We start from the raw sequence: 13,994 nt of genomic DNA, 5'->3' as shown, positions 1-13,994 counted from the left end.
ATGTGGGCTAATGGTAGAAGATGCTATCGTTGATTCAGACACCACCTGCAAAAGGGCAAATATGCATCTGTCTTGTGGAGCAAATGAGTTGATTGTTATCGATGATGCCTTCTATGGTTGGAAGGAAAAAGGTCCACACTGTGAATGCAAGCTCAGCTCTTGTAAGAGGTGTGACAGGTAGGAGACAGTAATTTCAGATTCAGTTTGACCTGGCTAGTGCACTAACCTTCATATGCAGGTGGTATTTGAAACCCTGTATTAAACTCGTGTCATAAACCACAATATACAATTTGCACTGTTGTAGTGGAAATGTCTTTTACGATATACTTTGCAATGATTGTTTAAGACCTGGACGTTTAGAATCCTTTAACCTTATTTGGACTGGGCTTTGGGGGAAGGGGGGCTCATCTAATATGTCGTATAGCCACCAAATTTTAGAGGATGATGTACAGATAACCATAACAATAATTTTGATGCCATTAGGCCACAGCAAGTAATTTTATGGATGACATCAACGCTCATAGATTTTCGTCTGATTTCGAAAAAAAAATTGTTGCCCTCTGACAGCGGTCAGTTTGCCGAAAATTGGCAAAGGTGTCTGTTGCCACGCCAGAACGTGGATAGCAGATAAATATGAAGGGACAAGACAACGCTCTGATTTGTCTTTTACTACTACTAAATTGATTTAGTGAAGTATTTCATTCCTTTTAGATGAGACTGTGTACATGAACTATATGTATGTAGTATGGATGTTGTAATAGTTGGAAATAAACATAGCGCAATATATGCATTATTTCATGTTCAACATGGTTTATGATGTCAAAATTTGAGAATTTAGGAATCCTGCTTTTTTTGGTCCTGCCTTGTCTGTTTTCGCCCTATCACATTAGTTTTTGTTGCGGAGAATGTCATCCATAAAATTTACTTACTGTGGCCTTATGACGTGATTTCGTAGGCAAAAACCGTCTAAATAGGTTATCCTTGGAAACTTTATCCTCGAATGCTATACAACACAGGTTTGGCAAAAAGTGTTTATGATAGAATATTTAGGACCATTAGAGCTAACGTTGCCCATAGATTGAATTCAAATGACATTCTACTTTGTTATTTCTAGAGCTTCAAACATAGCCGTATATGTCAATTTCTGTACATGTCCAAAATATGGCCTACTTTGAGGGACAAGTGCACACCAACGACACAAGACCCCAACCTCCACAAGTATTCATTTAATAGACAAGACATAGTGTTAACGTTGGGCAAAAGACTCTATCAGATTGCTTTTTTTTCTTTTGTAGATATTGTATCCTGAACATGGCTGAAAATCATATTTTCCCTCAAATTCAAAATATGACCTACTTCTAAGGACAACCACGTGACAACCAAAGAAGTGCCCAAAGTTTGCAACCATGCATTTATAGCACATATGTTTATGTATCTATGATTCAAATTTGAATAAAAAAAATCACCATCTTTGGACTTAAAGCACTTCGAAGTTGGGCAGAAATAACGCTTTTTCATAAGCCTCAAACACTGTATTGTGTTAGGGTTGCCCAGGTCCTTTAAACGAACTTCTTGAGAATTTCAAAGCTATTCTAGAATAGCGGATTACTCGGTCTTTTAGGCCAATACTTTGCTTTTCCATAATATTAAAGCACTTGCTCGTAATCGTGCCTTAAACTATGTCACATTTCATGTTTTTCACATCTCTAAATCAGGGAAAATGGCCCCGAAACTTTTTGGCCCGTTACCATGGCAACGATCGGTGTTGACCGGAAAGAAAGCTATTTTGAGGGGTTGTGGGCCGAGTAATATCACTGTGCAAAGTTTGAGCCAAATCGATTTTTTGACCCCTGCCACCACTGTTTGATCCTTACAGACATTCGCTCTTAAAGAGTTTACTAGAAACTATCCTGTGGCTCCAGAACACGCTGCTAGGCCTAGGGGGACAAAAACACTTGTTTCTGACAGGAGAAGCTATCTGTCACCAAGAAGTCAAGACCGTAGCATGTTCAGGACAAAAGATACAAAAACCGCAAGTTCTGCTGCAGTACCAAGGAGGCCCATATTTGACCTTGACCTTTGTCTTCCTAAGACTTACCAACATACCAAATATCATCACAAAGGCGTCATGAAGTTATGCTGGCTACAAATATGCGGAAACACACACACACACACACACACACACACACACACACAGGCCGAAAAAAATACGTACATTTTTATGTAGGTAAAAATTAGCTTGACTTGATTACAATACCTCACAGTTTTAATGAGCATTAACTTCTTGTATTTTGTAACAGGTCATACTCTCATACACTGTCTGGTGTAAGGCACCTCTGCCAGGGATTACAGCAGTGTGATAGGCGAGTAAGCTATTTTGACCCATGCCGCGGCATAAAGAAATACCTTGTGGCAACGTACCACTGTGAAGGTAGGCACAAGTGTCTATTTCACTTCTTATGGTAGCATTGTGTCTGAAATACAGAATCTGACCTTGGATTTTAGGGACAGTCACCACTTTCTTGATGGTACTTTTTTTTAAATCTTAAGTATGAATTGCAATGGAATGACAGTCAGAGACCACTTTATGGCCAAGTTGCTTTTAAGGTAAATGAATTTAAAAACAAGTACCCTGGAACACATTACAAACAAAATATTATATTTCAATATCAACTCAAGACGTCTAAGAGCCGCCGCTTGTTTTTCCCATGTGTCAGGCTAGCCGGCTTAAATTCATATAGGGAGAATTTTGGGGGTTTTCAGAATATTAAAGTTACCCTTGAGAATTCAGAATAAAAGGATCTGCAGAACTATAGAGTAATTGCATGATTCCGCTCTTGATGTTGATTTTGCCTTGAATATCAGGTACAGGTACAGTGGTTAACCCTAAACAGTACACCTGGGGTCCGCGCGGACCCCAGCACTATATATTCTGCAATATCTTTTTTGTTCCTAAAGATTTTTTTCTGAAATTTTAGGTAATTGTCACCCACAAAGTTGTCTCTCAATACAGTGCAGAAAACTCCGTTTCTACCATTTATAGAAAAAATATATCTGATTTTCTTTTGGAGTCCGCGCGGACCCCAGCCGGCTTTCGATCATAATGGATACACTGGCGTTCTTATACATTACCTTATTTCCGTTTTTATATGTTTTTATGCACTCATCGTATGTCTACCAAGTTTTCAGAGAATGACAAATAACTTTGGTGTGATTATGACGTCATATTACGTCAGAGCTAATAATATAGTCCGCCATATTGGATTTTGACCAATGACGTCATCAAATTAGCATATTCTATGCATATTAAATGATTTAACTTATATTTAATTATGTAAGATGTTATTAATGTTGGAAAAGAAGTGTAATTTAATATAAAACTCAGAAAATTTTTTTGTTTAAACCAAAATTACTTCTATTTTTAAAAAAAATGCCTGCTAGAAACCCGTTGCCATGGCAACACAAAAAAACATCAACTTACTAGTATTAAACAAAAATGAACTTTTTTCCAGAGACATTTTAAGAAAGGTCTCCAAATTTGATACTTCTAGCGCAAGCCGTTTAGCCGCTATCTGAGATCAAAGTTGGGCCTCAAAAGCCCCTTCAGTCTGAAATGGGTTTAAAAATCGGGTATTTCTTCTTGTCTTCTTTTCTTCACCAAAAAAATTGAAAAAGTTCAAAATGTATGATTTTTGTATGTAATGTGGACACAGAGGTTCCCACATCAGTTTGCAAAACAATTGAGCTGGTAGCATGTTGATAATTTCAAAAAATTAGCAAAAAACTGTCCTGGGGTCCGCGCGGACCCCAGGTGTACAGATTAATCAGTCCGGGATGGTGTTCTGTTGAGGGTTAAGGTACAGGACATGGACCTATACAAGTTCCGCCAATGTCTAGTGTCAGTTTTGGTAACTTTAGTTTTACTGTCTTTTTCAGTGCATGGTAAATTGTTAGTTAGACTTATAGTTAGAAAACACATGACTGGGATTAAAACACTTGCCTGTTTAAAAAGATTCCCTTTAGTCAGTAACTTACCAACCTGATTACACTATTAAAGGATGACCATATCTATTCATCTAATACTACACTAAGTGCTTTATTTTGTTTTACCAGCGAAAAAGAAAGAGAGCATTACCGGAATTTTCGTGCCGGGGGGGCGCCACGGCTCTGCCTACGGCCCAACTCAGAATGTGCAAGGACTCGTCGTGTCCTCGACTAACGAGATATTTGCGGCTGACGTTCGCTACAGAATCCATGTCTTTAACATGAAGGGAGTTTTCCTTCGCAACTTCTCCACAGGAAACATGGAACCACGTGCCATATCTATAGGCAGAAACGACACCCTGTGGGTGGTTTTGTACGGTCCCAGACCATGTAATAAAAATGGTCAGAAATGTAGAAAACATGCCATCCACCAGTTCACCAAAGATGGCCATGCCCCGATTACTAAATGCTTATGCATTGGCAGTCCAATCACGGCGATTGCCTGGCACAAGATTTCTGACAGATTCATAATGACAACGCCATACGATAGAAAGTCCGTGTGGTTACGTCCTACTAAAACACTGACACAGTCGACACCAACATGTAAAATGAAAATGTTCGGGTCTAAGGGAATGTTTCCAAAGTATGTCACTGTGGACAGGAAAGGGGACATCTACATCACAGACTGGCAAGGCAGTCGTATTTTAAAGTATGACAAGAATGGAGTCTACCTTTACAGTTTCGGCAGTCCAGGTAGTGGAGCAGGGAATCTTTATAATCCCTGCGGAATCTGTGTGGACAGTTTGGGGCGTGTGATCGTGGCTGATACTGGGAACAGCCGGGTGGAGATGTTCACAACTGAAGGAGATCACATCCGCACCGTGGCTTACATCCATAGGCCCGCACTTGTAGCTACAGGTGGGGAGGGGCAGCTTGTTGTGTTAAATCAGCATGACTTCATAACCATCTTGCCTGAATATTAGGGCCACATACACTGTGCTTCTCAAACATGCTCTTGACACATTTGGCAGGAGGACAAAATTAAAGGAAAAGGACTGAGAGCATTGGACTCGGAACCAATAGGTCGCGGGTTCAACACTCACCGTGGTCGACGGTCAGACGTTGTGCCCTTGGGAAAGACACTTTACACTTCCTGTACGGTGGAGTGACTCTGCCTCTTAGACTAATCCGTCAAATGTATACCAAAAACACATTACGGATTTGCCAATTAGCACATTTGCCAACAGGAGCTATAAAAAGGCTGAGAAGTTAACTTGATTCAGACTACATTCAACACAAGGGACAGGGGACGGACTTGCTTCTTATTGTACCACTAGAACTTACTATTTGGTACAAAAATCTTCATCAGTTGTTTGATTACAGGGCTCGAAATACTGGGGGCATGTGAACCCAAATTTGGAGCTGTGCACCCAATTTTTTTTCTGTGGGTGCACCAGTGCACCCAAATATTTTCGTAGGTTTACACTTGATGTTAAATGTATTGTAGTATACAACATATTCTTAACACCTAAGTGTTAGAAAAATAACAAAATCATTGTTATAACACTTAAGAAAAATAAAATTGTGCACCCAATTGTTTAGGTTAGGTGCACCAGTACACCTATCCTCAAAAATGAATTTTGAGCCCTGGATTACCTTAATAATTCTTAAGTGGCTGTGTCGCTGCTATTCCTCTATGATACCAGAAAAATACACCCGACTTGAAAGTTACCATGGCTAATGATTGTTATGGGTTTAGGCAGCAGGAAAGGTGTTTAACAAAGTCGAATTTTTCAATTACTGTATGTTGACTGTAAATTAGCTGAAATTGACATTTAGCAATTGATTGGTTGATAATGTTTTTAGTCACCATGGCTGATGATTGTTATGGGTTTAGGCAGCAGGAAAGGTGTTTAGCAAAGTAGAAAATTTTTAATTACTGTATGTTGACTGTAAATTAGCTGAAATTGACATTTAGCAATTGATTGGTTGATGATGTTTTTTAGTCACCATGGCTAATGATTGTTATAACTTAATATGCAGAATTAGTTTAAAAAAATTCATCAATGAATGGCAAAATGTAGTGAATCATCCGATAGAGTAGAATTATCTAATATCAATGATTTGATGTTACTGTGTTGTAGAATCGAGTAACAGCACTGAAACGTCCACGATCTTTCTCTTTCAAGTTCATAGAACCTTCTACCAAGGATGACAACAACTGAGTCACTGTACGTACATAGATTAAAACAGGATGCAGTAAAGAACTGTTCAATAGTCCTTTACCATACAAGTAATATGAAATGTAAAATCAGTATACACTGTGCAATGGCATCAACAGGAGTATTACTATATATATATGTATAGTGCAAGAAGAATGTGTTGCTTAACTGAATGTGTCGCTGAACTTTCAATATTCCCTTTGTAATATTCCGTTAGTACTATTCTGTTTGTAAATATTCCGTTTGTAATATTCCAAAATTCCGTTTGTAATATTACCATTTAATTTTGTTGTATTTACTTACTGTCTTCTCTGCTTCGGCCAGTGGACAAGTAGCGTTTCAGTAAACTAAAACTGGATCTTTCTTCATTCATTTATTCTTTCTTTCTTTCTTCATTTCTCTCTCAAACATTGACTTTTTGTCTTATTGACACACCAGAACTGTACATGTATACATGTCATATATATTATAAATGGTACAATACCATATATAGGGATGGCAGTACGTTATTCGTTTGACTCTAATTATTTACTTCATTTCAAGACAACTGTTTAGCACCTTCCTAATATAAAGGTGGTTTTCAAGATGGCCAAATATGTACAGGAAAATTCATTCAGTGTGGTGGAATAAAAATGGTTGTTGTTGTATATGTTCTTGTAATAGGGTGTTTCTTGACCATCCGAGAGCACCATTACTCTCTTGTACAGGCGTGAGCCATAGTAATCCTGCCCTCTTCTGAGAAGTATTGGCCTGGAGATAGGCGACCTTTGATTTATTCATTTATTTATTCAGAATTGTAACAAGGCAATACAAAGTGTGCACTAGGCAGCAAGCATGCTGATAGCGTGCACACCCAACACATACCTAGACATAAGAGGTAAAAGAAACAACAATAAATAGTTAGAACAAGATATATACACAAATGACATTATCTTATAATTTACATCTGCAATTAAAATCAATTTTTTAACTGTACAGTAATTGTATGTTTAGTGTGGCTCAGCTCGAAGAGGCCCAGAATCTTTTTGATTGGGCAACGAACGTGTTGAGTGCATCTGTGAGTTTTGCAAATGCTTCGGGCTATTTTACAAAAGTTACAATATCAAATCAGTCATAAAAATACAATATAAATACATACAAGTCCATACAAAATTCAAACATTATCTCGATTCATATCTTATCAGTATCAACATCAAAGTTTCATTTCATAAATTATAGTCATTCTAAGTGACTCGACGCAGTCGGTTTCCAAAAGGTACAATTGACGTGGGCGTTCTTAGATCCATTGACAAGTTACTCTAACAATTATTTTCATCTACTTACTTAAAGGCACTCTATGTAGTTTTTTGACAATACAAAAAGTATATTTTTCATTCTTTTCTTTACATAGTACATTGACTTAACCCTTTAGTATTCCAAAATCATACTCCTCAACAAAAAATACAACATCCTTGCTCCTTAGAAGCTTAGAAAACTGTGAATGATCTTCTATACAACCTCTGGCCAAACCGCACATATGGTACATTGTATTGTCCACTGCTAGTGGTTTGACCTACATCCCAGTGGGGTGTCAGTTGATAGCTTACCAGTTTCTGAAATACCTAACCGTTTACCAGATTTTTTATCTCTTTTGAAGGGATAATGACCACAGTTTTTTCATGCCCAACAAAATACTCCAAGTTGATAATTATATTCCACCAGACCTCATGTGAAAGATATGAGTGTTTTTCTAAGGAGGCTATATCTTGTCACATGTGCCCCTGTCAATCAAGCCTGGCAAGCCGGGTCAATTAGCCACCCTAGGGGGCAACCCCTGTATGGTCCTGTATGTTGTTGTTGTTGTTGTTATCCTGAGCAAACCGGTGGCACCGGGTACCCAAGAAGGACTGTTTGAACGGACAAAATATACGTAAGAAATGTGAAATAATGACACAAATGTGTTGAAAAGTGATAGTAACTGTTAATAACACTGAAATTTAGTATAATTAGAATATTCCAAATTTTTGCGCAAAAAACTACATAGAGTGCCTTTAAGATTCTGTTGATCATCATTATGTGGCTATCTTACCTCAGTCACTGAATAGCAAAGTTCTTTTTATCACAACCATTTATTTTTCAAGCCGACGTTTCGATGTCTGTCATCTTCATCAGGGCAATACTGACTGGTTTACTGTGCACTGACACTAGATGTTACTTGGTGCATAGTGCACTAAAGGTGTTACATAGTTCATAGTGCACTTAAGCTAGTTTTTTTCTGCTTACAATACATTCCGGAACGTAGTGTAATTGTGACATACATACTAGGCATTGTTACATCATAGGGAAATATGCGGTTCCAAATGTAAAGTGTTTCTATATATAGTATATGATTTGTTAACTGACAATACTGAGCTATCACAGTCCCAAATGGAAATTATTAAAAGTCCTGTTACATATGTATTGTTAGGAATCATAATAGTTACAAACAATAAGAAAACCAATGTCAGTTATTAAGTCACTGTATAAAGCCTGGCAGTGTACAATCTCAGACTATCTATAACTATTGCCTGGATGACAGAGTCTGTAACCTTTGTCACACTCAAGTACGCATTCGGGTAGAATGAAACTGGACCCAGGCTAAATCACATCTTTAGATGATTCTTTATTGACACAACAAAAAGGTATAACGACTTTTGTATGATCTTATACAACTAAAGGTCTATCAAAGATAAATACAAGTATGGATAACTTCATCCTACGTACAGAATATATGTATGTGGCAAATTACATACAGAATATATATCAGTGATAACAATAAAGGTTTAATTCATTCTTTAATGTATTTTCCTATTTGAGTACTGTATTGGTTATCTCCTCTGAGAATGTAATTGAATTTATCTATAGGATCTAACGTATTGAAATCAGTTGAATAAGCAGAAAGAAAAGTGAACAGTAACAGGCGCTTATCATTGTAGAGTGTACAATCCATGCTATAAAATGTTTAGAGGAGATGGCGAAAGTGTAGCTAACAGAATTTGTTGCGATTCAGGCATGCCAACCAGAATCTTCATCATAGTTGTGTAACAGTTGTTAAATCAACGTCCGACTCGGTGCTTAAAGCTACAAAACGAGTTTTGGCACGAGCCCTGCACCAGATGGCGAGAATGATGGCGCCAATAGCGATGGTACCGGCTACTGCCCCGCTCACAGAGCCGGCAAACACCGGCAGGGTGAACCTGGGGGGAGACACGGGGTTCACCACTTCTGTCGAGAGGACGGCAAAAGTGGAGCCGATGGGACTCGATGCAATACAGCCGTATAACCCAGCATCTGCTGCGATGATATTTTGTATGATTACGTTACTGTTCTCCTCCACAGTCACTATTCCATTTGACTCTGCAGTTGTGTTCAGTCCAGCTGGGGGAATGACTGTGATGGTTGGTGTGGGGATTCCTGTCGCTTCACAGACAACTTGTTCAAGGATGTTTGCCCCCTGTAACAACTTCACGTTGCCACTTCTCTCAAATCTCACAATTTTTGGCTCCAGACAGCCCAAGAAAAGGTTTTCGAGTTTGATATCTTTCAGCTTTAGTCCACTGAGGTTGTCAGGTTGGGAACAAGTGATTCGATTTTCAAATGGAGAAGATTCTGTTATCTTCAACTTAAAGTCCACCATTCTACAGTCACACTGCCAGGGGTTGTTGTCAATGTTTACATCAGAGATGGAAGACAGAATGTCATAGGCCAAAGAGGGAAGAGTCGTCATTTTGTTATTGTCAAGTTTTAGCGTAGAAATAGTTTGAACGTTTGATAATTGTTCAAAGGGAAAGTCAGTGAGGTTGTTGTAAGACAATTTGAGGTCACTCAGTTGGAGTAGATTTGACAGTAAGTTGGATGGAATGGACTGAATGTGGTTGTTGTACAGGTGCAAGATTCCAAGTTGTGATGTTGAACTAAAGGCTCCAGCGTGAATGCTAGTGATATCATTATCATATAGATAAAGATACTTCAAGCCTTTCAAGTCTGTGAACATGTCAGATCTGAGGGTTGCTAACTTGTTTTGACTCAGGGACAAAATTCTTAGTTCTGATGTTGAATTGAAAGTTCCCGTCTGAATATTGGTGATTTCATTATCGTTTACCCAAAGTTCCTGCAAGTTTTCTAGCCCTGAGAACATGCCAGATTTGAGGCTTGTTAACTTGTTACGATGCACGAGCAAACGTATCAGTAGTGGTGTTGGATTGAAAGTTCCAGTCTGAATATCACTGATGTCATTTTTGTAAAAAATCATTTCTTGCACGTTTGCTAACCCCGTAAACATGCTAGCTGTGAGGTTTCTTAGGGAGTTGCTGGAAACCCGTAATTTGGTCAAGTTTGACAATTGATAGAATGCCTGGCTGCCTATTGTAGAAATGCGGTTGTAACCAAGATCTAACGTTATTAAGCTTCTATACCGTGAGAAATCTAACTGACCTACAGTTGTTATTTGATTATGTTGCAGATCCAAGCGTGTGATGTTTGTCGGCAGGTCCCGAGGAACACTGGTGAGGCCATGATTGCTGCAGTCACAGAAAGTTGAACAAGTTGAGTTGCAGGCAGATTCCGCTGTTCCCAACACCAGGAGAAACATCAGCACACCTGGTAGCTTCATCATCCACTGCCTGTCATGGGATAAAGATTTAAGACACAATAGAGATTAACTAATACCCTAATTAACTAACGTGGGGTCGTGTGGCGTAGCGGCAGAGTGTGCGACTCGGAACTAAGAGTCCCGGGTTCGAGTCCTGACATGCCACCGATCTTGTGTCCTTGGGAAAGACACTTTGCACGGCTTTTCTCTCTTAGCTCAGGTGTAAATGAGTATTGTCCTGTCATGTATTTGTCCCCTGTGTTGGTGGCGGCATTAACATAAGTTGAAGAAACTTGAGTGTGTCGTCACCACGTCTGGTGATTACATGTTGGAATGAATTTAAAAAAAAAAAACTAATACCCTTATATGTTTATTAATTGAATCCGATCTACATTAGTTGTACAGACTCTCCATTAGTTTGCACAGCGTTTCCATACATACTAATCTTCCTGGAGTTGTTATATACATATACTACTACAACGTGATGAGGCTTAACTACATACTGCATAACATTACAACATGGCAAGTCATAACTACAAACTACATAAACACACACAACATGCAGGTTGTACCGAGTGGTCAGAGGTCTTATTATAAAATTAAAAATTCATATTTACACTTTGTCGACGTTACGTCTACCACCTAGATTGTAAGGGGTTGGAGGTGTCCGCCATAGTTTTTAGCCATTCCCGGATGTGTTTCTTAAACGATGTAGGTGTGAATAGTCAGATGTGTTGTGGAAGTGTGTTATATGATTTTGGTGCAACGGTACAGAAATGATCGTTTGGCTGAGGCTGTTTTTGGTTTTGGCAGTTCATAGATCTGCATATGCAACATCCTTTGCAGAGAGCAGCTACTTTACAGCTCTCCTCCATGTCAGACTAAAGTCTGCAAAGGTGACCACCTCTTCAAGCTAGCTTCCTGGCCATGGTGACTGCTTTTTCTCGATCCCATTTTTTCCATTGACGCAATTAAAGCGACCTGTTCAAGGTGACCGCCTAGCCAACGTGACCGCCCTGAGTTGGGTCCGCTCTACGCCCGACACCTGACCATGGTAACCACCTAAAGAAAACTCGCGGAGAAACCAGCCAGTTTGCCTCGACTGCTAGACAATGTTTTCTGTTCGACATACTTTGTGCCATAGTGCCACCCTCCCAATATGCATTTACCACAGAACTAACCGCATTTGACATTAGAACATCTTGACTTGGAAACCATTCATGGTGTTGGGCGACCCTCTTCAATGAGACCACCTGTCCAAGGTGACTGTTTTTCTGTTTTCGCCCGGGTGGTCGCTTTGGGCAGTTTTGACTGTATATGAGTTTGTGCGAAATAGGACCAGACGTACCTTGATGTTGCCGTGGTGAAGATTTTTGTCAAGATCAAGACTGGATAACTGCTACCCGGACAACTGCTCTCCTGCAGTTAGACTGTCAGATCTAGAAACAATGATTTAAAGTGTGTCTTCAAGTGAAGATCACTTAAACATGTTGTATGAATACATTATTTTCTATGAACGTTAGATCCTTAAGATAAATTAAACTACATTCTCAGGGGAGATAACCAATACAGTGCTCGAATAGGAAAATACATTAAAGAATGTTTCGATCTTAGAGACCACATGTTAGAGAATAGTTAAACTTTTATTGTTACCGCATACATATACTCTGTACGTAAGATGACCTTATCCACACATGTATTTAGCTTTGTTAGATCTTTAGTTGTAGAAGTCCATACAAAGGTCCATGTACTTTTTTGTTGTGTCCATAAAGAATCCAATCCATTATAATCAAGGACAAGGAAGAGTCCACAAGTCTTAAGAGTTAAGAAACATGAAGTTTGATTATCACTTCTTAAAGGATTTATCCGTCAGGTCTGAAAATAACCAGCAAGCCTTGCAAAAAGACCACTGCGTAATCTTTCACTGGCTGGGAACAAACCTGGATAGTGATAAATATTGATGATTGGCAGCTATCAGACACAACTTAAATTAATTATCCACACAAATCTCGGGGACAACAAATTGAACTGGTGCTAATAAATAGGCTAATAAATAGGTTCCAATTTCAGAGTTATGGTTAGTTCAATGTTGTAATTCTTTTTGAGATCAGTAGCATCAGGGCAGTAACTACAAGTTACATAATGAGCCTCTCATATAATATTTACCTACTAAAAAACTTATAGTACCTTCGAACTTTCCTCTGAAGACAGTAAGGGTATCATGCTCAAGAGTTCGTGTCGGATGTCTTCTCTCCTAACTTTAAGGACCAGGTGAGCTTTAAGAATGTCTACTCTCGGTAGTCGTTCCTCTATTTGACAACTCGTGACAAGAAGGTGGAGCTTGTACTTTGATCCCTATACAACATGGACGATTTGTGAACTTTGAACTGGATGGTTAAATATTGATCAGGGCATGTGATCACTTTTATTTGTAGCTTAGACACTCACAATGCATATCCAGAAATATAGAATATAGAATAAAGATTTAAGACACAAGAGAGTGTAACTAATACTATATATACATACACATACACACGTACAAACACATTCACACAAACACAGAGAGAGGGAGAGAGAGAGAGACCCACATACCCACAATACAAGAACAGAAGTGCACAAATAAACATTAGGAAATAATTACACGCATCAATTTTGGGTCTCGGTTAAGTCATGCATTCGCACACAAAAAGATGCATGTACATAAATACATACATGCATGCATAGTTGCACACCCACACGTGTGTACACACACATACGCAGAACTAACAGTGCTAGTGGCAATCCAAATGCGCAAAAACAAGCAGTGACAATACATTGTACAAATGCCCAATAATATAATGACGAGACGTATCTATAGACACACTTATTATGAAAGCTAAAAGGATTACATATCATACCTCACACGAACCTACCTGAATTATCATTACCTTATGCAGTGTTTCCTGTGCTTATCGCTAAGTGGCGCAGGTGTTCAAAGTTTATTCGCAAAGCATTCTTGACTTGATGCCGTAACAAGAAGACTCCTCGCCATTTGACGAAGTGCCAGAAGGAGTGTGGGCACTTCAGCTACTTGTAGGCTTACTACAAGGGTGGGAAGGTATACCTAGATGGGTTCGTTTGAGATATAAATGGGATTATTTTGGCAACAATTATAATAGGGTGCCTTAGAATAGCGAAAT

The 13,994-nt window shown here is 38.9% G+C and overlaps 1 protein-coding gene across 1 annotated transcript; it reads right to left on the bottom strand.

Moving 5' to 3' along the window:
* Positions 1-9,170: 9,170 nt before the first annotated feature.
* Positions 9,171-13,127, bottom strand: LOC109468127 (chondroadherin-like). Its single transcript, XM_019766368.1, has 3 exons — positions 13,003-13,127; positions 12,164-12,254; positions 9,171-10,846 (listed from the first exon to the last, which is right to left on the bottom strand). The coding sequence occupies exon 3, from the start codon at positions 10,837-10,839 to the stop codon at positions 9,256-9,258; it is 1,584 nt and encodes a 527-aa protein (XP_019621927.1). The 5' UTR covers positions 10,840-10,846; positions 12,164-12,254; positions 13,003-13,127; the 3' UTR covers positions 9,171-9,255.
* Positions 13,128-13,994: the final 867 nt, after the last annotated feature.

Source organism: Branchiostoma belcheri, unplaced genomic scaffold (assembly GCF_001625305.1).
Source record: "Branchiostoma belcheri isolate BF01 breed outbred unplaced genomic scaffold, Haploidv18h27 scaffold192, whole genome shotgun sequence".
Taxonomy (NCBI): Eukaryota; Metazoa; Chordata; class Leptocardii; order Amphioxiformes; family Branchiostomatidae; genus Branchiostoma; species Branchiostoma belcheri.
The sequence above is the reverse complement of the archived record's forward strand: the minus strand, read 5'-3'. Positions and strand labels throughout refer to the sequence as shown.